Source organism: Oxyura jamaicensis, chromosome 15, assembly GCF_011077185.1.
Source record: "Oxyura jamaicensis isolate SHBP4307 breed ruddy duck chromosome 15, BPBGC_Ojam_1.0, whole genome shotgun sequence".
NCBI lineage: Eukaryota > Metazoa > Chordata > Aves > Anseriformes > Anatidae > Oxyura > Oxyura jamaicensis.
In genome coordinates this window covers 8,314,277-8,339,561 of record NC_048907.1, presented here as the reverse complement: position 1 = coordinate 8,339,561, position 25,285 = coordinate 8,314,277, and the positions used below count along the sequence as shown (strand labels likewise).

General features: G+C 39.8%; 1 protein-coding gene across 2 annotated transcripts in view; it reads right to left on the bottom strand.

Annotated features, from left to right (window-relative positions):
• The window catches only part of SLC5A1 (solute carrier family 5 member 1), a 74,829-nt gene extending 50,719 nt beyond the window's left edge, over positions 1 to 24,110 (bottom strand). For both annotated transcript variants that reach the window (XM_035340432.1, XM_035340433.1), the window contains exons 1-12: positions 23,638 to 24,110; positions 21,316 to 21,387; positions 13,635 to 13,739; positions 11,169 to 11,228; positions 10,688 to 10,792; positions 5,672 to 5,777; positions 5,355 to 5,435; positions 4,732 to 4,952; positions 3,568 to 3,703; positions 2,690 to 2,797; positions 1,486 to 1,636; positions 726 to 894 (exon numbers count right to left, since the gene is read on the bottom strand). In XM_035340432.1, the coding sequence (XP_035196323.1) occupies positions 726 to 894; positions 1,486 to 1,636; positions 2,690 to 2,797; positions 3,568 to 3,703; positions 4,732 to 4,952; positions 5,355 to 5,435; positions 5,672 to 5,777; positions 10,688 to 10,792; positions 11,169 to 11,228; positions 13,635 to 13,739; positions 21,316 to 21,387; positions 23,638 to 23,724 (1,401 nt within the window). In that variant the 5' untranslated portion in view covers positions 23,725 to 24,110. The remainder of the gene's footprint in view (positions 1 to 725; positions 895 to 1,485; positions 1,637 to 2,689; positions 2,798 to 3,567; positions 3,704 to 4,731; positions 4,953 to 5,354; positions 5,436 to 5,671; positions 5,778 to 10,687; positions 10,793 to 11,168; positions 11,229 to 13,634; positions 13,740 to 21,315; positions 21,388 to 23,637) is intronic.
• Between the last annotated feature and the right edge of the window lie 1,175 nt (positions 24,111 to 25,285).

Genomic DNA, 25,285 nt, shown 5'->3' with positions numbered 1-25,285 from the left:
AAATTCTTACTCAGGCAAAATTCCAGCTAAAGTCAATGACAGATTTCCATGAAGGGCACAAAGATTTAATCCATTTGTGAGATATACCCATACTGGACTAGGAAACAGAACATCCTTTAGTGTATAAACCATTTATTTTATCTTATTGATATACACAAAAATAACCACTGGACTGGTCTTGAGGAAAAACAGTAAAAAAAGGTTTCAGCCAAATTCAAAAACACAAACTAGTTTCTCTCTGTTAGCTTTCTCGTGAAACGTAATCTCTTTGGAGCAAACTCAAGCAATTGCGTATTGCTATTCCTAGAATTATAGGAAAGACACTGAATTCCTGAGTACTGAGTTTTCAGAATGTTACTGAGTGTTATAATGTACTGAGTTTTCAGAATGTTAATTGCCCAGTTACTGAGACTAGCCCATGGTCCTATGAAAACACATACCAGACCTCATGCCTTCTGCGCTACTCACTTAAATATGGATTAAGTACAACATTTCTCAGTTTACTGCTCTAAGAATCAAAATCAATTCCCAGACTGAATCCTAAATGCAATTGAAGACAATGGATGGAACAAGAGCATGTCTGTTGAAAAAGTTTGCTGACAAAAGTATATAGTGTTCAAGATGAAGGTGAAAGGTGAGATGTTTGGTAAAATAGTTTGATGACCAATATCATAAAAGATTACTAGAGCAACATGCAGCGTATTTCTTTACTAATTTGTACTTACCTGCTCATTGACCCGCTTGCAGAAGATGCCAAGCAGGAAGACAGCAGCAATGGGAGGTCCCAGGTAGCTAGTAACTGACTGAATGTAATCAAAGAGCTGCCCACTTTGAGCTGACTGCACCACAGGAACCCAGGCAATGCTGATGCCAATTAGAAGTAACATAAATGCCCTGTAAATGTAGCCAGATATTCAATTAGCCATCTGCTTAGAAGCATCTATCAAAAACTAAAAAAACACATCAATTAATCAATAACTTAAATATCCATTTTTGTATTTCAGCCAGCAAAATCAATGAAAATGCTCAAATACCACTGAACAAAAAAAAAAAAATGAAATCCAAGTTGGATATTGTCTGTCAAGTATCAGTCAGCATATCTCTAAACATGCAATCAAAACAGAGGAAAACAATTCTTTCCTTCGTTTGTTATGTCTGGAGATGAATCAATAGCAGATCGGCTAGAAGACTAGTTCACTGATGCCAAGTATGGTGTAAAGCCTACAAAGATATCTTAAAATAGTTCCTTTTGAATAGCAGTAGGAAGAGCATTGAGAATTAGCCACTGTCAATTAAATTGGAAATAAGGTCTGGAATTTATTGTCTTACAATATGCAAAAGGGAAGCGTACGTGGGACTGTCTCGATGGCCACAGGAGGCCACTGCTGCACTGCCTGAACACTGCAAATGCAGGTTTTCACTCAGGCACTTTTTTGCAGACTTCAGTCTGTAACACATCTAGTGTTTGCTACGTTTCCACCTTACCTTCCAGCTAACATAAGCTCTTTCTCTGATGGTCGTTTTCGAATTTTGGTGTAAATGTCCATAGTGAACAGTGTACTAGAACTGTTAAAAATGGAAGTCAAGGAGCTCATAAGGGAGGCCAACATGACTGACAACATCAGACCTCGCAGACCTGAAAAATGAAAATATTCCATACATAAACTGAGACAAGCATTCAGTGAAGAATCTCCGTATGTGTCACTATCCATAGACCTTGTCTGACCTGTTCAAGTCAACCAGCTGTGGTTATATTTATGTGCTGGTGCGTGCCTGCCACTCTCTTGCAATACAAACAGAGCGATGTCTGCTGAGTTTGTAAAAGCTATTTACAGCAGTGATAAGAGCAACACTTGAGCTTTTAGAACACAGGTACTTCTTTTGTGAATGCTTTCTGATTACACGCTGAAACAACAACAAAAAATACTAAGTAGACTTTCCCCAGGAGTTATAAATATCATTTCTCCAGTGCTCATTTGCCTGTAAGCATATTTGTAAACCAGTTACTTGACATAAGTTTCTTTTACTGGTTAAAAATCAGGGTAAACAACTTTTCCAAACAGTATGATCTAGTCAACATAGTATGGGGAAGTACCATAGCATACAGTACAACACATTGTACAACACATTACGTACAACGGTTATTATAATATGATGAGGAAGTATAAAGAAATCAGGGAAGTACCATGGTTTGCATAATAACATAATCTGTTTTTTCTAGCCTTATGAATCAGCTCTGGGGTTTTCTGCATAAGTTTTTCTTCCCTGTATGTATACTTAGTCCTCTATGGATTGGTGACTTATTCTCTCATTGAGCAGGCGTTATACGGGACAACGTGCATGATATCTTCTCCTCCCTCCTCAATCCTGGAGGTGTGTGCCTCCAGCTCAGAAATCTTGACAGTGACAGTCTTTTATAAACCACTGGCAAAGTAGGTTACTTTTAACCTTCACAGAAAGGGAGCACAATTACCATTTCATCACCCATCTGCCAACTGAAAGGTGATCTTGTCAGCAAGTAACTATACTGCACCTACAGCCACAACTAATAAAGACTACCCCTTTGATTAATAGTAAAAATTTTTAGAAAAAAATAAAATAAAATAAAATAAATCTGAGATTTGGGCTCTGTCATCTACATTTACTGTCTAGCACCTTCACCTTTCCTAAAACAGAGACAATGTCTTACCATTTGGCATAAGTTCTACTACCATTTTTGGATAAGCAATATTGGTACAGCCAACTGAGGCGCCACAGGCCTTCTGGCAGATTTCAGGAACAACACAAGCCACCACATCTGAGAAGGGGAAAATGAGACAGGGTTAGACAAGATCATATTAACAACAGGTCACTTCCAAATTCATAGTTTCTAAAATTTATCTGTGACAAACCACTGGATTGACATGCTCTATAGCATTCTTAGTCTGCTAGCAGGGAAGAAGATGATTCTAAGCCCATCCTCCCTTTCCTCTGTCTAAAAAAAAAAAAAAAAAAAAAAACTAAAAAGTGCTGCAGGTCAAAAAACATCAGGATTAATTTGTTAGACCAGGACTCAATAACACAAAGAGAGCAACTCAGAAAACAAACAGAGGAACACAGAGACAGTTCCCTCTAACCTGAACATCTCTCCATTGCCCTGCTCTTAAGCAAACGGATGGTTACAGAAAGAAGAGAGACTGGCACTGCCCCCAGACTGCACTCAGGACTATCCATGACAATATACATATATATATATATATATATGCTGTGACTGTGACCCTCTTCTTTCTATTGCCAGAGTATCAGTCCTGGACATTCCACTCATTCAGCCAGAATAGGGCTATAGTAGACAAGTGGGGAGGGACACTATGGAATTCCTCTGCCCTAAAATGGACAATAATAGCATTAGCAGAAGCCTTGAATCAGAGAAATGAGAAAAGCCTGTGGCTTCTCACAGGGTAGTTAGTATTTGTGCACACATGTGCCTGGACAATTTGGATGACAAAATGACAATATAAAGGGACAGAGAATAGGAAATTGAGAGAGATTGGCAGCAAGAAATTTGCATTCCTGTATATATATGCATACCTGTATACAAAATTCGGCTGATCATTCCAGGCATCACTATGATAAACATGGGCAAGAGCTTCAGGTATCCACACATGACACATCCAGCCTTCACATGGGACATGTTCTTGCCGGAGAGACATCTTTGGACAATAACCTGTCAGTGAAACATAGCAAGTACACATAACTCAATCAAGAATGTACGTTCCATAAACACACTATGCCAAATCCCAGGCACAAGGTACTTCTTAACCTGTGTGATAGTGGAAGAGTCTGTTTGCAATTCCTATCACTAGAAACAAAATACAAGCTACATGAAAAAGACACGCTTAAAATAAGTAAGGGAAAATATAATTTATTCAGGATATATTTAAGAGCTAAGGCTCTTTCTCACAAGATGTTCTTAAAGCAGACTAAAAAGCCAAAAAGGAATGAAACAATTATATTGCCTTTTAAACTTATTTGTTTTATAAAATGTGAAAGATTATCTTTCCCACAATTTAGAAGGCAGATGGATCACTCCCTAGAGACTGGGCACATTCACACGTCATAGCTGCAGGAGCATACTTTCCTAATCTCATGTCAGTGTGATCTCCCAGGGAAACTGGATGGTCTTAGGGACAAGGAAGAAGGAGAGGGAAAGAGACTCCAGACTGAAAAAAAAAAAAAAAAAAAAAAAAAGATATATAAAGAATATCCTCCCAAGACCGTGCATGCAACGATGGAAGCTGCACAAATAGAAAACAAATTAGGATTACTGAATGGAGAATCATCGCAGTCCAACTGAGATCATTGAATGCATGGTTTCATAAGAAAATGTTCACGTTGCAACCTCTCTTCTTGGTTTTATACATGGTCACATAGTGAAGAAAAAAAAAAAAAAAGGAATTATATACTGTATCTGCTGGGTATTGTGTAAGAAAAATTGAAAGAATACAATTCCATTTTCTTGCGTACATATGGCCCAATAGCCTCAAAATCGAGCCATTTAGTACAGGAGGAGTGTAGAAAACAGAAGCTGAAAAATCACTGACTAGTCTATTCACTGACTAGAAGTACCTGCCATTTCTGTAACCTAGCTTTGAATTACAGTGGGAAAGAGAAGAAATAAACAAGACCCCTAGGTCACACTAGACTGCAGAATTTTGTGTTCTGCATTTCCAAGGCATTTAGCTTCCACATTACCTGATCTGTGCACCAGTACCACAGAGCAAGGATGCTCAAACCGAAGATCAGTCCTGGCCATGGCAGATCTCCAGAGACAGGATCTCGGAAGATGTGAAAGGCATCCGCCCGAGGTTTGTAGCATGACTCATCAACTGTAGTGTTTCCATAGGAGACATTGGATGGAATTGCCTGCATATACTTCTGCATAAAAGCATCATACCCTCCTACCTCTTTAAATGCTGAAAAGTAGAAAGAAAAAGTAGCGATGAAGTATATAATATTGAAACCTCACGTAGAGCTAGAGAATGTGAGGAGAAAAATGCTGTAATATAGATGTAAAAAAACCCTAACCAGTATGCATCAACATTTTCAGAAAGCAGTACGCAGTGTTCTGTAAGTATTCACACAATGAAGGTGTCCCTTATTTCTACTCATTTTATACATTCCCCTGTACTTTGGAATGTAGTGGTCTCAATAACTAAAGGGCTTGACAACATGGGTATTTTATTCCCTGATAAATAGGTGTATGAACTGAAATCTGCTGGTTAAGATAATAGGGTTCCACACTGCAGGATACATTTCCATAGGGACTGTGGGATTTGTGGTTGAGCATTCCAGTTTAATTCATCTGATTTACTTACCAAATCCCATAAGAATAAAAGATCCCACAACCATGATAAACGTTTGCAAGGTATCTGTGTAAATCACAGCTGCAAGGCCACCTAATAGCAAAGACATGTCAAAACAAATAGGTTAGTCCCTGTGCAAACAACTCAGTGAAAATCCTTTTTTAATTCTTTTAAATTATTTTTTATTTTCTCACCACCTGTCTCTTTCAACAAAGACCGCTGTAAAACACAGACCCCTCCCAGGTTTTCATTTCTCCCCTCTCACCCACCTTTCCTGTTTTCTGGATCCCCTAACTTTGTTATTTTATCAGACTGCTCTGCAAACTCACCTGTGATGGTATAAAGAGCAGTAATAGCAAGCAGGATAATAATGGCCAAGTAAAGATTCAGTCCTATGGCCAGCTGTATAAATATAGCTCCAGAGAATATGTCTGCCTAAAAAGTAAAAATGACAGATTAGGCAAGGCTTGAGTTCTAGATGATAGCACACTACGCGTGCGTGGTTAGGGTACTGAAATACACAACTACACTACCCCCTTAGGGTACTGCACAAAAAAAGTACAAAATGAGAACTGAGGCCATTCTACTGCAACTGCCACAGTGCTGTGGTCCTTTCGGTGAAAGAGCTGTAACACTTCTCTAAGAATCTCCAAATGGCTCATTTTAGCTAGATACATTTACCTCCTCTACTGTGTGAGCTTCCATACTGATAAACTGTTTAATAGAGAACTACTTAAAGCTAGGATTACACTTACTGCTATGTCCAAGTTATGGTCTCGGTGACACCTCCAAGCCACGGCTTGGTTCTCTTCTTTTAATGCTAATAAGTCTCTTAAATGGCCTTTATTGCTTAGATACGTGTGGTATAGCTGGTTTCACTGGTTCGGGACAAGCGGGAATTAAAGGCAAAAATTGTATTGCTATTTTAAAGTTCCTGTCAGAGTAATTGACATGCAGTTGGCTAACAGAATCTTTAGATCTTGGGTAAAAATGGGATTGTTCACATTTCAGGATAACACTGTCTTTACTGGGATATTAATCACAGGAAGTAATTTCCTGATTTAGACATAATTTGCATGAAGGCTATTTACCTAAATTTGCAGTCAAAATAATCTACCCCAGTGCACTTCTAATATAGTACTGTTAATCATCCTTTCATTAGAGGTTTGCATCTCCTTCTGAGCACCTAGAACATGGACTCACAGCCAATCCCACCTGAATGCCTTCTTTCTGCATAGCACACCTCCCATGCGGCTCTACAAAGGGTCATGTCTTCACTTAACAGCACACGTCCTCGGAACGTTCAGCAAGCTCGGGAGCTATAAAACACTGCTTCAACCAAGGAACAGAAATTGTCCATGCGCAGGCTCTGTGAGACAAAGATGTGTGCGCTCTGGGATAAGGCCTGCACACACAATTACTTCAGGACAGATGCCAGATGGCAGCTTGCTGGAAGAGTGGGAGATTGCACAGGCCTGGTGGTGGGAATCCCAGAGCCTGTGATCACAAAAAAGTGACTTGGACTGGTTTTGTCCACAGCTAGGCTGAGGTAAGGCAGGGCAGATATACTAATAAGTGGTTATGCAGTCTGGCTAGCTGGGAGATGCTGGAAGAAGAAACCCTCTTCGTTCCAGAGATGCTGAAGCTATGTTTTGGCAGGTAACTGAAACCGAGACCGCATGGTATGACCTCACCCTCGGTTCACTTTGGAGAATGAGGAAGTGGTACAGACCTCTGCAGCAAGAGATCCTCCAGCTATGCTGCCCCGATGTGTAGAAGACAACTGAGAAGCAGCGTGTGAATCATAACACTCTGATTCCCAAAACCCTGCCATGGGAGCAGCTTGAGATGGTTTGGTTTCTTATGTTTCTGTCTCAAATTAGGAACCAGGATATTTTAGATCTGATCCCCCCAGTGGCTGCTAGACTGCATACTTTGTCCCTTATTTCTATGGGAATATTTTTTTTCCTAGCTTTTTGCAACACTGATCAGCATATGTCCTGGATAAATCTGCCTTTTATTGTTCCTGGCTTTAGTTTAGCCTACATAGCATTAAATATTAATGGTTCTAAAATGACCCCCAGAAAGAAATGCACAGTTAATTATTTAGTGTCCTGAGCAATGTATCAGCTCCTCTGAATTGCTGTTACCTTCCAGCTTCACTGTTCCTCCCTCCCAATTAGATTATTTCCTTCCAATACTTCCTTGTTTCTCCATTAATACCCTTTTATAGATACTATTTAATCCTTATCTTATCTTTGATAGAGTAAATCTTTCGTTTACATTACAAGCTCTCTTTCCAAAGCCATGCACAGATCATGCAGGAACAATTGGCAGAATGCATGAGAACTAACTTGGAGGCTGTGTATATTACCAGTGGATCCAGCTGCAATGTTAGGGCACCCCCACGCTCCACTATTCATTCTACACCCTGCAGTTCTAAGAGGAGCTTATCTTTCTTCCTGCCCTTCCCCAGGTAAATAGATGCCCTGATTTCTGATAAATCTAATTTCTGATTTCTTCAAAAGCATTCAGATCTTCATTCCCTTGTTTTGTCGTAATTTAGTTAATTACTCCTCATCAAGATTTTGTTTTCACTAGACCATCTTCACTGGCATAATGGCCAATATCAGCAATACTGTTGTTGAACAAGGTTCTGAAAGCTGCCAGGGGCTCTGCTCACACAGCACTGCATGCTTAGGAAGCGTGTACATGTGATCTCTGTGCAGCAGAAATCATTTGGGCTGAATGATCACATGTTCTGATCCCAAAGACTGACACCTTGCAGCATGACCTTGCCTGCCAAGCGATTGATTAGCCACGACACAAGGTAAGATGACAATAAAAATACACAAAGATGCACAGGAAAAGACAGAAGTAGTAATGACCTTGCACAAATGCGTAAAAAGATAATCTGATCATTACACAGTGGTGGGTAGTGTGACAGAAAGAGCATGACAGAAGTTACATGACCCGACATATTATATTATTCATTGGAAAGCACCCTGATAATTATATTACTAAGAGCATTAGATAATATTATAACAAATCAAGGGAGCAGCACTTGAAATAAGTAGCCTGGAAACAAGATGTTGTTTTTCTAGGATAAGTGGCAGTAAGTATCACTGCTAGTCAAACTGCTAGGTGTGACTGCCTGTCAAGGGCAGGGCAGAAAGCCATCCTTCTAAACCAAATCTCGATAAGCCCCGATGACGACAAGGGAGTGTTTGCAAAGGCAGCAGTCGAGGAAGTAAAATGCAAATCTCCAGGCTGGATAGGGCACAGATTGTCAACACGTGGGTATGTCTGGAGATGCAACGTGTCTCTGAGAAGAGAAACTTGTGCTAGCTCCACATAGCATACCTATCTCTACACAGCACAAAGAAGCAAGCTATGGTCCAGGATGGAACAGCCCTTACCTCTGTGCTCCTAGAGCTGGTTCATCTGGAGACAATTTAGGCCTGGTGTTGTATAGCACGTTATAGAAAAACCTATTTTTACTTCCTCTGACAGTACCTGAAACCTCCAAGGACTTTGACTGTTCTGCATATTCTGGATAAAACACGACAAGTAAATCAGACCTAGGCAAATCCTGCCCTACCAAATACAGTGACATAAGGCAGCAGTGCAGAAAATATGCTGGTATACTACAGAAATCACAGCCGTGCTTATGCATGGAATTGACACTGTCAGAGTTGTTCTGGACAGATGGGAGAAATGATGGAGACAGGAACGCGTGCGCCAAATCTTCCACTTAGGATGGTAGAGTGGGGCCCAGGCATTCTGCTGTATGGATCTCCTGATTATTGCTTTGCTCCCTAATAAGATAGGACCAGAAGCACAGGAGAAGGTGTTTCAGCCTCATGACCACACAGGAAGCTTAAATGGAGAACCTGTCTTGCCTGAAAGTAAGACACCCTGAGCGAAACGGTGAAATTTCATGACTAGATCCTTACGCATGATAGAGGCTGGAAATAAAAGATGGTACATTCAGAACCTGCACAACACCTTAATGGGCTTATTGCAAATGTGTTGCAGAATAGGACTGTGAGTCATCAGAGTGGAAGCGTTTCTCATCTGCGGAAGCTGCCAGAACTCTGTGGCATGTGCAACATAACTAGCATAATCAGAAATCCCAGGTAAGCACAACAACAGTGAATTTAACTGATCCTTTTAAAATATTCAGATATCCAGCTCTGAGGACAGCTCCACAGTACCAGCCTGTTTAATTTATAACCTTTGCAAGGATCAGTTATCATGAAGATGTGAGAATGAGAGCAAAAGGCCAATCTTTTAGCTTAAATTGCACTATTATCACTCAGCTCCCATTCAGAGGGCAAAGAGTAATCTGCCATGGCAACTTCTGAAAAACAACAGATTGAGGTATGCCTGAACTGTGGACTTCTTCAGAGGCTTGGTAGTTTCAAGATATATGGAAAATACCAGCTCCCTTCACCACTTCACAACCACATACTTAATAAACATTAACTTTTCAGCACCTTAAACTTTATAGCAACCACTTACCCATTAAAGGAATCTTTCCTCTAGTCTCCTTTCACCTCAGCTATTATCATTTCCTTCCTTTGCATTTCCCTACTCCCTTATTTTCTAATTCCTATAATTCTCTTTTTTCATTGCTCTTTTGTTCTTTTCCCTCAGCTATATTGCTGATGACATGTTCACCAGAGGATGTTAAAACAGGTAAATATGAAGTCTGGAGACAAAAATAATAATAATAATAATAATAATAAAAATCTGTTTCTTGAAAACCTAAGAGTATTCTTTTCCCTCTAGAGCCAAAAAGCATTGCTAATTCTCCTTAGCCTAAGGGCCAGGGAGTTGGAGAGGGATGTTGCGTACCCAAAGCAATGCCAAAAATACTGAAACTAAATGGTTAAACAAGCAACAGCTATTATTTCTCAGAGGATTAAAGCAGAAAAAAGGTACAAGCTGACAGGCTGTGACCTTTTCTTCCGTATGTTTTACAGATCCCTAAGACAGACTAATACAATACAAGGTTCCCTCCAGTCTGACCTGTTCTAGATTACACCTTAAAAATTACACCTTAAAAAAAAAAGGAGAAAGAGAAAGCCCAACAAGCATCAGGAGAAAGGCTTCTTGTAGACATTCCAGGAAGCCAAAATCTCAGACTGCAAAACAGATTTGAATACATTATCTCACTAGACAGAAGAAAGAAAACACACCATATTTTTACCACCGTTAATTTGACCAAGGGCTCCAAATTAGAAACAATTGAGCCAGTTGTGGGAGTAATAATGTAAACGGGAGTTTCTCTTCTTTAGATCGATGTAGGATGGAAAAAATGTTGTAAAAGTTTTACTTACTGAGATCTTTGTGAAAATATACACGATCAGTGAAAGGACCGATAGGTAGACCTGAATCCGTTTCCCACCAAAACGCTTCCGCAGATACTCTGGCATTGTCACCACCTGTGGGGGGGTAGGCAAGGTTTCAGATAATGGGGCAGAGATACACACAAGTTAGAGGAAGCTTTTTGCTACTCAGATACTGCAAGAGTGTAAGGGAAATGGAGAGGAGCTGCAAATGAAGTTGCAAGGAACAGCAGCTCTAGGAATCACAGAGGACAAGGAGAGAGTATCAAATACTTCTCACCTCAGGTCTCGGAATTGAGAACCATCGCTATTTAAATACATACAGAAAACATTGTACAGTTCTAACATACTCAGACCTCTTGTACTTGTACTCATAATGGCTTTGCAATACTCAAGACCTGATCCGTAATCAAGAGGAGAGAGGAAGATTAACAGGCTGCAAAGAACAGCATAACATGCTGTTTTGACTTACCCCAGCTTTGACGTAGATGGGTACAAACAGCCATCCTAGAACAACCACAAATATCAGAGCCTGCAGTCAAGACAAGATCAGTTGAATTAGACTCCTCTCTAGACAGCACTCTTTAAATCCATTTGTCAGACCCAAGAGCAGCTAGAGACCATTGAAACCACTCAAACCTGGCTAATGCAGGGCTGGGGTGGGCCCTGCTCTGTCCTTTGTCTTACAGTTGAAAATCTGGGAATGAAATCCTGGCCAAGAGATTTGCCAGGTATTATGGAGCATGAATTTCATGCTAGATTTCCAAAAGAAGCACAAAATATATTTTGTAGAAAAAAAAAAAAAAAAAAAAAGGATGATTTCTGCTCACAGGTTTGCCCTCTAATAATGAAGTGCTACTCTACTAGCAACACCAGGCTATCCTAGCCCTCCTCAGAGCAGGCTCAGGGATCCTGGTTGTTAAAATGTGACCAGCCCCTAAGACTGCGATTTCTGGGAAATATTAAGGAAGGTGAAGTCTAATACCTGAGACCTATTTGCTAGCTTCATCCCAGAGCCACTAATGCAGAATACTTTCCCTCTTAGAATCAGGTATGCTGCAATGGTATGTTGTGATCTCAGCAAACCTAGGTACTGAGAAGACAAGCACTTCTTTTGATATCTCATTAACTGCCTTCTGCACTGGGTTTCTGTGAGATGTCTGTGCTTTTTACAAGACAGAGTATATTACAACAATCCCACATACTGTACCACGTGCATTTTGTAAAGTATTTTCTATTTCCACATCACCATTTCACATTGTATTTTGTATTACCACGTGCATTTTGTGAACAATAGATCTCACTGTATTTCGGAATCATTTTTCTGACTTAAATGGCTGGCAAATGTTGTCTGACACAGAACTGTACGTAATTAGACAGACTAATACAGATTTGTATATTTTGAGCAAAAATTCTGTTCAAAGTCCTGCAACAAAATGCAGAGCCACACTGCATTTTTTCTGTCCACACAAGAGTTGGGTGTATTTTGGTTTTGTTTTTTTTAATAACATTATCTTTTAAGTTCTGCCCTTAGATCAAAAACATATAATAGACAAGAAAGACTGTTTCAGCTCCTGCTGTCTCACTAATATAATTTAGGAATAATTTCAGTGGCATATTACTGATACACAAGCACTACAACAGTCAAACTTAGTATTTCTTTCAAGAGGAGAATTGGATTACATAGTCAAGAGCAATATTGCAGAATTGTGTCTATTAACCTGTACATTAGTCTCTCTCTGTCATAAATATTTAAAAAACTATGTAACATATCACCCCAAATACACTCATGCATCATTGCTTCTTCTTAAACAACGATTGTACACTATATACTGATATTAGTCCATGGAGAATCTCCCAGGAGATGAAGTGTTAGAGATGGGTATGTTTGAAGAAGGATATGGGTCCTAGAGCTTTGAATGCCATGAAATTTCAAGCAATGTTTGTTCTGTTTTGTTTTGCTTCGTTTTTGTGCAAAGAAAAGGGGAATCGGGTTTGTTACAGCCCTAGTGTAAGCAAATAGAGAAAGATCACAGATTAACTCTGCACGTCTCACAGAACTCATTTTAGCCTTTATCTTTCTCCTTAAATATTTATAGCATAAGTACTTGAATATTTGCAGCAACCATCTACTTGTTAAGGAAAAAAACAAGTCCCTCATAGCACTATGTTTCTTTCACTGCACAGAATTAAATGCAAGGAAAGTATGAACCTATGTAATGCTCATTGATTTCTTTGTGTCATATAATAATCCCTTCCATGAAGGTGAACCAAGCAGCATAAGGCCACTGTTATCCAGACCCACAGTGCCTGAGAATTCAGGGAAATGGACTGAATTAGCTCATCTGAACCTTTGTGCTGTTGCAGTTAACACTGCTGCTGGTACACCAAGTACACCAAGTAAATCATTTAAAGTCAGCTTGAATATCTGTACTCCATACTGCAATCATAAGTGGAATATACAATCAGAAGAAGGAGAAACAAAAAAAGGAAATAATTTTTGGAATGGAGGCTGTGAAGGATATCCCAACTTTCCTACAACTTGTGAAAAAAATCAAAGCCTCTTCAACAATTTCTATACAGCAAACTGCTGTAAAAAACAATGTGGATTATAAATCTGCTTATTTCTTCCATAAATAAAAAGTAATCAAAAGACATGTACAGAGAAGATAATCCACTAATTTATTTGGTTAAAATGTTCTCTGAAAAGCCTCATTCAATAGAAAAGAGTCATCTTTTCTCAGTCACTTGGACAAGGACCAAGTAAGATAACTGCACCAAGACAGTAGATAACATTGGCATTTGTAGGGTCTGTACAGAAACAAGTGTTGCCAAGCACAAACTTTGGCAGCCTAAAATTATTAGTCAATGTTATCTTGATTAACCTCTGCAGATAATCCTGATATCACAAATGTTCACTCTAATGCATGCCACTTACATTCCATTCATATCCTCCGATGGCAATTCCTCCAGCTGCTGCCGTTCCTGCTATGCCCACAAAATGTCCACTGCCAATGTTACTGGCAAACAGAGAAGCACCAATCTGGAAACAGAAAGAACAAGATTTGGTTCTTCATTCTTGTTTTGAAAAAATCACATTCATTTGGCATTTTCAACTCAGGCCTATCTATCATCAGATGGTGATGATAAGAACAACTGACAACCAACTGCCTTGACTACTTTAAAGAGTCCATCTTATTCCCCCTGGCCTCCATCCCCCAAAATCTGAGACTCCAGCCATCGTATCTAAAACAAGAAGAATGAATACAATGCTGCACAGGAGTTGATCTTCCAGATGAGGCAAACAGATTTCCAATACAGATTTTCAAATATTTGCAAAACTTGACTGACATTTGGTGATACCCAAACAATTAGACAAGAGGACTGTGGTCTGACTTGCTCAAGGAGGAAACAATAAGTGCGTGCCCACTTGCCAAACCGGCACTCCCAGCACTTCGTATTAAAGTTCTACAAACTACAAGACTAAATGTGTAACCAGTAAGAGTTGTGCAGACTTTGTAGTTGGCTCAAGTTTAGTCGGAATATATTGGATTAACTTAATTAAATTCTTCAAGTTGCACAGCAGAAATATCCGCTGAGAAAAGTGTTTCTGGAAGATACAAAATCCAGCAAATTGGGAGCTATATTTAATGAATGCTGGATCTCTAAGACCCCCAGATCTTGCACTGATCCAGCAGAGAGAACGCTGAGGAGAACACAAGGATTGCTGATTGGAGAAAGACCAAAACCAGCAAAGGTTTATGCTAAATTAAGCCACTCAGAGCCATTCAGAAAACAGAGGTTAGCCTGAAAGATCTAATTTTTCATCAGATAGCTCAGACTACAGTACAAGATGAAGAGAAAATGTATACAGTTCCCTTCATTTGAAATGAAAACATTAAAGGCAGTATAAATACCAAATGATAATTTTCAAGGCCAGAAACTGAGGGATGCAGGATAAGAACTTGAGGGAAAAAGGAAGTTGGACTGGATATTGTAGGCAGATGTGAGCTGAAGTAGTTCTGAGAAGATGTGAGTGAACATTTTTTAATTCACTTCTATTTGTTCTCTGTGTCTCTGTGTCCTATAAAAGCTACAAAGAAAAAATGAAACAGGATTAAAAGAAAAAGCATAGAGAAAGCAGGTGAAAGAAGCTCTGCTGACCAGCTTCTAATAGTGCTCTCCTTTGAGGTAGATCCCTCAAGCTGAAAAAAAAAAACAAAATGCTTTAAAATGTTTTTAGAATCATGAACGCAGGACCTGCACCTGCACATTCTCCTTATGCAGTTCCCAAATACAGGCACTTGGAATGTGCTTGGATTTATCTTACAAAAGAGAGAAATATCGCTTGTCTGCAACTTGGAGAGATTCTTAGGGTCCTAAAACATATGTGAAGGGAAAAGTTACAAATTCCCAGGTCTGCGGTCACTGCAGTGAGCTCTTTGTGTAGCAGTAAAAATTATGTCAATCTTTCTGAGAGCACAGGGACGATTGCCTGAGATTCAGGAGGATAAAAGGGATTTCATCATTGAAATCCATCTCTGAAGATCAGATTTATTCTATAGAGCTATGCCATAGCCAGGAATAGCATCCACACTCTTTATCTCACAATCCTGATCTCTAATCACAAAATAGATTTTCCTCCCCCGTTTTTTATATGCAACAAGGAAAATTGATCCATCTACTGCTTTCTTTTCCAAGCTAACTTTTTGCTCCTTTCCTTTGTTTGGTCTCCCAATTTCTTCTGGTCTTAGTGCAGACAAATTGTTCTTTGGCTGTGACAGGGAGCTTCTGGCTCTAGTCCACTCAGTTCTGGACTTTTTTTTTTTAAAAAAAAAAAAGTCAGTTGTGCCCTGCAGAAATGTAACCAGTTTGTCACATGAAAGATATTTCTACAGGAATCACAAGTCTTGCAACAAGCATTAGCAAATAAGACAGAGATCCTTGGTAATAGAAAAAAACTTTTGCTTTTAACCTCTTTGTGACAGCAGCAGTATTTTCTCATCAATGATCATGAAGAAACAAATACCATTAATAGTAGCATTAGTACTGTTGTCCAGTGCTTTTCCTGGAGATGAATAATTAAACTTAAATCTAGGTTACCAGAAATGCAATCACCAGTAAAGATTAACTACATTAATCCCTGATTTTATTTAATGTGTTCCCTTCCCTGTTTCAGAAGCCTGAAATGTGCTGCAAGCAGATCCAAGTAACAAAAGCAGTTAATGAAGAACTCGAAGAACTGACAGCTACAGTAGGCTTTGGTTCAGCACCTGAAAACACGGGACCTACTGTAACATTTGCTGGTAATTCTGTGTTCCCAGCTTCATCCAGGGCACAGCTGTATTTTCAGAAAAATGTGAAACGCACCCAAAGCAATGCAAAATTGCCACCATGCTTAGGGCCAGTGCAAGGACAAAACAATACAAATGCACATATCACATTTACTTCATACTGGGGAAATGTACATTACTCTGAAAACTGCAGCATGGTTAAAGCAAGAGGAGTGTTTACCAAATATGCTTATGGCCTGGCAGCTGCTGATGCTGGAGGGGAAGAGCAATTTCCCACCTGCCATGGCAGTACTTTAAGGAGGAAGGAAGAAGGCAGATGTGTGGTGGGCAGATGTGTTGCGTGCAAAGAACTTACTGGTGAAACATTCCTATACTGAGGAGGCTGATCATCGGAATTGTTTCATTTGCAATTGGTACGTGCTGCAGTACACCTACGCATGACATAAAGAATGTTCTTTCTCAAAGGACTCCAAGTAAACATTTACACTGCTCCCTCAGCACAGGGCCAGCATTAAAGGTGTCTAAATCCCCAGAAGTTATGTGGCTAAAATTTCTTCTCTGTCATCTGAATAACAGAGATGCATCAAGTTGGTAAGATGGTCTTTTTGCCTTTGCTGGAATGACAACAGAGCACGTAGAGGTGTAACAGGCTGGGTGTTTGTCTCTGGCTTGCCTCTTTTCCCTGGGGAGCACCACTGAGAGAGCAGGTCTCCATATTTGAGTCCTTCCATGTGCATGACTGTAAGTCAGAGGATGGGCTGAAGTTGGGGGAGGAAAGAGGGGAAAAAAATTAGGAAACATTAACCATTCTCAGTGAATGCATTAGGGAACTGATTTTAAAAACAGATATAAGAGGAAAAGTAAAGAGGAAAGTTTATTGAAAGGAACAAAACCTGTTAAGAGGGAAAGAGAGGGCAAAAAACTGAACTAACCTGGAACGTGGAACATTAACTCTTTTAAAATCTTTTAAGAGGTCAGGTTTTAACAAGAGTACTCTGTTCAGGAAAAGTACCATCACACTGCAGGCAAGTGATGATCACTATGTTTTTTCCATGTTATTCATTAACTGATTCACCTTGCTCTTTTCATTAACTTTAGGATGCACTGACATCCTGGCGCTTGCTGTTCCAAGCCGTCTGCAACATACTTTGCAAATCAGTGACCACTGCAGTGATAGTGTGCAGACTTTGCAGCTTATGCCTTTCCTCCCTCCCAGGACCTGCTAATAGATATCCTACATCCCTAATGTCCTCTTTCCTTTCTGAAAGTGTTAGCTCAGTATCAAACTCTTTTCCCCAACCCTGAACACACCTTTCCTGTGAGGACCCACCTTTAGCCCCTCAACTGAGAACAGCAGAAAGGCCTTGTTGCACGGTATAACTTCTCCCATGTGTCACCTGCAAAAGATGCTCCTCAAACCCCTCTTCCCTGGACAGATTTCTCATTCCTTTGTTCCTTCAAGGCTCTGAGACCCAAAGAAGTGTAGAATTTTATTCTGCTCTCTTACTCTGCAAGTTTAATGTATTGCATTACTGCTGAACTTAACCACGTCTCTATACCTCCCACTTCACTGGCAGAGAGATGGATATACAATACACGTCAAGTGAGGTGTCTCTGTCTTCTGACAAGCCTGACGGCTGTTGGAGCAGCACAGCCGCAAGCAGACTAGTCTGATACCTTTCTACTTTTGTCCTCGGAGATGCAGGCTCAGAGGTGTTCTCCAGGGTGGCTGGAAAATTCTGACAGGTTCTATAGTAATCTTCTTCATTTAACTTCTCCTTTTGTACCAGAGCTTTGCTCTGATCTTTTTATCATTCTTTTTACTCTGACAACAATTGCTATTTTTTGTATGGAACATGACAAAATAATTATTTTCTTATTCCAATTCATCTAAGGAAAGGAAGTACACTTCTTATTCATACCAGGATTGTCTTTACTGGCTCCTCATAACAGTGTCAGATTAGGCAAATAAGGAGGATTCTGAGAATAAGTAAAATTTAACTGGCTGCAGAGATCAGAGAAATTGTGCCAGTGATCGGTTCTGATGAAAATAACCCATGCAGAGCTGAAACAAAAACCTGTATTTTTTCCTTTAATTCTTACCTTGCTCACAAAGATCAATGCATCAATAACATTAAATAAACTGAGGGACATTTCTTTTCAAAGTGCATTATGCTCTCAAGTCTGAAATGCTTCCCACTTACTATTCAGTAAATCCTTCCAACCACAGCTGAACTTTGGATGCCCACCAGGTACTACACTTTGCCTTAGTAGCTTTTATGCCTCTGGAACTGAGGCATATCAGGTAACTCATAAGCGTGCAGACAGCTTTGTCTGCAAAACCACAGAACCTGAAAAACAATATTCAAAAGCAAAAAAGCTTCAAAATCAAAAGGGTTTTTTGTTGTTAATGGTAGTGAGGTTTTTTGTTTGTTTTGTTGTTGCTGTTTTTTAATTATTATTGGGCATGAAGTCCTGTTAATCCTTAGGGACTGGCTACTACTGAAGCTGGCTGATTTCCACTAACAGACACCTCATTTTTTACAATGCTAGAAAGTATTTAAACAAAAGAAGTTAAAAACTCAGTTTGCAATGCCCAGTGTTACAAAGCAGGCACTTATTTTGAGCTACTCCTTGACTCTTTGGAAAAAGTACAGTCGATTATGAGTATTTAAAGAGCCATTCATGCCTTTCCTAAAGACATTTCCCTCAGAGCACAAGAGACCAAAACCAGTTTCTTGAAAATTCTTCCCTCATTTTCTCTAAAAATACTGTGTAAAGGGCACAACATTTCCTACCATGCAATTAACTCGTGATGGATTTAAATTTCTGGCAATCAGCGAGAACGTAATTATATATCTTGATCCCTAATTAACTACTGGAGCTACTGAGTTGACTCATCCACTGCATCAAGGACAGTGATTTCAGTGAAATAACACAGAAGTGACCCATGCCCTCAGCAGAACAGCCAGAAAAGACAAGCTAAGGGCTTAGTTCTGTGAAATACCAAGCAACCTTTACGGACTCTGCTGGAGTGACTAGAGCCAACGTTGGACAGATTTGGCCCATAACTGTATTGCTCCTAATTTATACATTGAGAAATTGAATCACAGTCAGGCAAAGTGACTGACAATCACATGCAAAATCAATAACAGAAGTGGGACTAACCTCCAGCCCTTGAGTGCCAGACCTCTCTAGTCTAAACCTCAGCTACTAGATCATTTAGGTGAACAGATTCCCTTTCCCAGGCTTGCCGGTAAGAGATCCTAATACACTGCTAACAAGCCTCTTTCCCTGTGGAATCAGAAAAGCTCCTTATGGCTGCCTTGTAGCACATAGAACACAGCACAGACATGGAAAAATACAATTAGTATAAAGGAATTAAATATTTAACAAGTTAGTGAAAGGATTTTTTCCTTTCTCTCTGTTTCAGAAAGCAATTGATTGCATGGTAGGAGTTGTTATGCTGAAATTACAGGGAAGAAATTTGATAAATAAGAGATCACTTACAAAACTTCCCCTACCCCTCATTTACAGTCTGTGGAAAAGTAATTTGCCTTTCCGGAACCAAATCAGAATAGCCTGATGTGACACAAATATAAGGTAAAATAAAGTAAAAACAAAACAAAACAAAAAAGTACAGCACTAGCTGTCGCAGAATTAAGATCACATCTTTGACTGAACTTTCTATACTTTCATTGGTTTCCTAGTTACTCCAGCCCAGTTTGTATAGGTGTTTTGGAATCTCTTTTCATCTGAGGCAAGCTCTCCAAGGTGGTGCTGCTGACATAGTATTTAGCTTGCAGTTTGAGTGCTGGTCATTTGTTTATTTTGAGTGATATCAGGAAGAAAAGCAAGAAGGGTTTGTTTTTATGGTGCAGAAAGATACTCCTGGCATTCCAGAAGGAAGGATTGAAGGGGTGGTCTTAAGTCTGCACTGATGACTAGCACTTCATCCGTGCTGAGCTTGCATAGTTCGGGCAGGAGAGAGAGATGATCCTAGCAGCAACTGCTGCACCACAGTGTCACCCCTTTTGTCTTCCTACTGGAGGAAGGGAGCTGAATATGTTGTTTTTGTGTTGCCAGAGAACTCAGTGTTTGTTAACCTTCCTTGGGTCTTAGAGGAATCATTAGGAGTTTTCTATACCTCTGAAGCAAGAAGTTCTCTTGGTGAGTTTTTCCTGCCTTGTCTCTTCCATTTTCTTTTATGTCTGCACAAAAAGGTATTCATATTCATGCTTGACAGGCAGACAGAATTGCACAAGGTTAAAACCAGCCCACTGATTAAACTGACTGTTAAGCAAGTTTATTTTTCCTGCTAAATTTATGGGATTTATCTTATAATAACTTGGAAAAGAGAGAAAAGAAGCTTTACTCTTTCCTCAAGCTTCCAAAAGAACCTGAATTTTCTTAGATCTACTCTACCAAATGAAGACACCTTTTACTGGCACCACCCTTTAATCTTTTTATGTCATTAAAATGGCAGCCCCAAGTCCTTCTAAAGGCAGACTGGAACTCCTTGAAGTGAAGGTGACTGAAATAGGTCTAGGTATTTATGCAACCTACTTTAAGAAAATTCCTTAATTTTTTACAGAACAAACATTTACTCTATCTCCCCCTTGATCCTGTAACTGAATCCATGTGGGTGAATCTTAAATCAAAAGTCTTAATAATGTGCAGATACTTTTTGAGACCAAGCTCAAAAAGACAGCTCCAAAGACAACGTAAGTCACAGATTACATTTATTTAGATGTTAACATACATTTCACCAACATTTTATCATAATTTTCCCAGGATTTTCCTTTTGTACTGACCAGAACTTGTTACCAAAATTGCAAACACTAGAGCAATATCAGGGGAAAAAAATGAGTAGATTAACTTTTCTCTGTGATAATCTCAATATGAGTCAGTTTATTTGAGTGCAGTGAAAGTACTACATTCAAAATATTATTATTATTATTATTTAAGTAGGCTGAAAGACAAAGCATAGGATTTATCTACACTGACATCACCAATGTATCTATGTTCAAGCAAGCTGGCAACACAACCAAGACAACTCAGAGCTCAATACAATTTCCCCAACAGTTTACCCTGCCTGTCACGTGGGTTTTGTTGTACAGGTATCACTGTATAGCTGTGGCTAGAAAGAGAGTTTGAAATTGAGCAGGGTGCACCTACATGACACAGCCATCACAGTCTCCAAACTAATGTAGAAATACTCTGTATTTCTATTTCTATTATATATTTAAAGGCTAGACATTCTCACATGGAGTGGATGCACATACACAAGCATCTTTCATATACACACAGAGTATTTGAACTCACCGGCCACCAAACCATGCTCCGTCCAGCCAGAAAGAATCCACCTACTGTCCCTCGATTGGTTGAGTACATAGCCTGGAAAAAAAGAGAAAGAAAGAAGGATTGAATCATATTTTAAGTATATTAGGCAAGCTATCTACAGACTAATAACAAACTGCTAGGAGAGGGGGGTAAAATAGACGGGGAGGGTAAAGTGGAAGAAATAAACGAAGTGGTTAGATAGAACAAGCTTACAATGAAGAAAACAATACAACTGAACAATGATTTTGTATCTAGGTCTACGTTAACCCTTGAAGTTTCATTGCTTCACTTTCTGTTACACTACGACCAAAACATCAAAATAAAATTAAATGTAATGATACAACTGATCACAACTAAAAGTTTAGTGTACAAATTTAAACTCATCTGAACACTTTATCAAAGCAATGATCCCTTTGATTCTAGGCACCAAAGAAGACTGATTTTTAAGTTGCAAGTTCATGGAATAGAAAGTACGCAGCTTTACTATCCAGTATTATCCATCCCTAGCAGATAACTACAAAAATCTATTTTCTTGTTGTGGTATCAACAGTGCACTCACTTCTCTCTGAAGACCAAACATAGAAGTCTGCTAAAATTTCCTTTTCACAGACTGATTTTATATTTGTCTAAGGATGGGCTTTAGAGGAAAGCTTCCCCCATTTTTCTTCATGAGCCTGATCCAAATATTGGATTTCCATTGTATCCTCTGATGGACTTTGAACAGGCAAATAAAGAAAGAAGACTTTAAGAAAATTAGCCATATCTTTTATTCTGATGCAGAAGAAAGGAAGCATACAATAGATTTCCATTTCACTACACACAGGAGCATTTGTCCAATAAAAAAAAAAAAGCATTGTTGCTGGAAATAAATGGTTCCAGGCACTACTCAGAACACAATTACCTGACCTGATACAGATCAGCCCTTTTCTGTCACAGACCTTTAATAGAAAGTTCAACTACACCAATAGCTAGACTTCCATGGAAAAGACCCCACAGACAGTTCCCTCCCACAAGACAGCAAGGTGTTCGGGTACACTGAGGATTTACATTTTATCCAATGTTTTTGGACGTCTACTACCACAACAAAAAGATAAAGAGTGGGTTGTGGCCATTTTGTGTACATTCCAAAATTCTAGTGCTCTTCAAAACATTGCCAGACTGCTAGGAAGGAATGTGTTTTGTTTGTTTGTTTTTGATTTTTGGTTTTGGTTTTTTTTGGCAGCTGATTTTTCTGTTCTGTGCAATGGACCCCTGGGATGCTCCTGGCAAGCACAGGATTACAGAGGGACAATGCCTCCTCTCAGCTTGTTAATGGTCAGGCGTTCAATTGACCAGCAGTGCTTGCCCCAAGGAAAAAGAGTATGCCTCAGAATAGCAGCTTCGAAATTCAGTGACATTCCACGGTTTACAGCTTTGTAACTCATGGTACTGGCCTATTATCTCCAAACACCTCAGCACTGAGGTTATACCAATAGTATCTGCCTTTCACCATTCGCTGTGAAAGCATTGTGCTTTGTTTTAGGATTAGGCACCGACTTTTCCCTTGCAGCCCTCAGCATATTCTGCATTGCCTGGGAGGGAGCAGGAGACACAGTTCTGCTTAGATCACAAACAAAAAGTGATTGCTGTTTCTTGCCACCCCTGCAACTGTCTCTTCCTCATAGTTTCAACGGCACTGCTCCCTGTAGTCGAGGTCCTGCTGGCCAAAAAGAATAGCACAAAAAATGATACTGCTCTCAAATGGCAGCTACAGCCTTCATCCAACTCACTCCTCTGCTGAGAGCAGTCTGTGGTCCTCAGTCTGTCACAGTCATAGCAGCAGTTTCACACCACAGACATCAACACATATTGCCCTCCTCACAGAGTGACTCCACCTCCAGTGTTCTCCCCACAACTCTCACTTCTCGCTGTTTCCTACAGCATCACCTCACACCACAATTCTCACTGCAGTCTCCTGCGTTCCGCAGCGCTACACCCGCTTGACTCCCTACTAGCCAGCTTTCTAACAGCAACCCTAGTTGGCCTGGTCTTAACTGATCCGATCTCAGCTCCTTCCCCACACAAATCCTGCTTCTCCACTAGCTCTATTCATCCACCTAAACAGATGCCTCTCCAGGTCATCCTTCCCTCTCTGGTAAATGCCCACATTTTCCCCACCATCTCCATATTAACTATCTCAATTAAGCACCAAGATCTTTATACAATTACACATTTGCCATTCACTGAGCCGTTTTCCTAAGACTACAAACTACCTGCTCATCAAGCACAAAAAAAAAAAAAAAAGAAAAAAAAAGCCCAACCTACCCATAGTCCCACTGCCAGGACTACCAAAAAATAGACGACAATAACAGAGATGTCCGCAGCATTGTTGATCTTTATGATGGTTTCCATCCTGGCTGCTTCTCTGGCTTTCTTCTTCTTTCTCTCCTTATATGCTTCTTGCAGAGTTCAGGTTAATGATAAACTGCTGTCATCCCCCTACGTCTTATATAATATATAACTTCAGATTCACTTGTCTCACATGGGACACAAGTTGAAGCTGCTGCTTTTCCCTGGACAATGCTTCCTTCTCAAATATTGCTCCCCTGCTACAGGTGCTGCAGTTTCAGAGTTCACTCCCCTTGCCAAAGGTGCTCAGGGTTTTAACATCGACGAGCAGATGTCTAAGAAGGAATGAGCACCGAAAGGAGTGGCTTGGCTGCAATAAACCCGCATATTTACCTCACTGTGAATACTTTTTTTTTTTTTTTTTTTTTTGAAGTGGTTGTACCTGTAAATCTAGTCATGGAAGACACAGTGCTTTTAGATGATGATGGTAAACAATTATCTGTGAGGAGGAGTGACTTGGCACTTGGGGAAAACCCAGGGGTCCAGGAGCTGGGACACCCTGTGTCATCTCTCAACTCAGCAGGATTACACAATGGAGAAGCAGCCCTGTGTTTCTGGGAAGGAGACAACTTGAAGCTGCTTTTATCTCTCACACGGATGCAGGTAAAGATGCATGTGAACCACAAGACTCAGATCCAGGAGCTTCCTGTGCTGAATTTCAGGGTGTTCAGACTGGGGTTTTGTGCTCTCTGAATTGTAGCTAATCAGCTTCACATTCAAATAAGTTCAAAGTTCATCACTGCTTTGGTCTGCTCTCCCTTTATTTGTTCCTCTGACTTCAAAATAAAGCTAAGCAAAATAACTGGTCACAAGATACGGGACACACTGATTATAGACAGATCTTCACAGTGCATAATAGGGAAGCTTTCCTAAACAATGCCTGTTTGAGGTAGAAGAAATCTGAAAAATCCAGGATATTTAGAACCATATCCACAAGTGCCAGGTATGTTTCTGGGCTCTGAGGAAATTCAAAAGTCCTACTCTCTGCTAGAGAATCAGTATTCATTCACAGCTGCCTTTTGGGATTAAATTGTGTGGTGTGTTACTTGAAGTCACACTGAGCAGAAGAAGCAGTACAGTACATAGAAAACACAGCGGGTTTGATTGATTTTGAAGTGCTTATTTCCTCAGGAGTTGAAATTGAGGTCTGGCAATCTGTTGGCAACGAATTTTTCTCAGGTAAACTACCCTTCTGTAATTGTGGCTAATAAAGAGCATCAAAGTCTCAGAAGCTGTAACATTTCCTTTAAGAATAAAATTAAAATATTACTGTTGTTTTATCTCCGGTACTCATAAAACAATCCTGCACTCTGACAGTTTAGGCATCTCTCCCAAACACCTTCTTCAGTTTGTCCTGCAGGTCTGTGAAATGTTAGCTATAAAGCCAACAGAGAAAAAAATTAACCCTGGAAGCTGCTGAGCATCCAGAACTCTCATTAGCTGCAACCTTCCCTACTGTGTATTTCAGAGGAGGAAAAAAAAAAAAAAAAAAAAAAAAAAAGGACTTATTTACTAACCTTAATTATCAGGAAACAGTTTGCCTAAGATAGGCTGTAGATGGCTC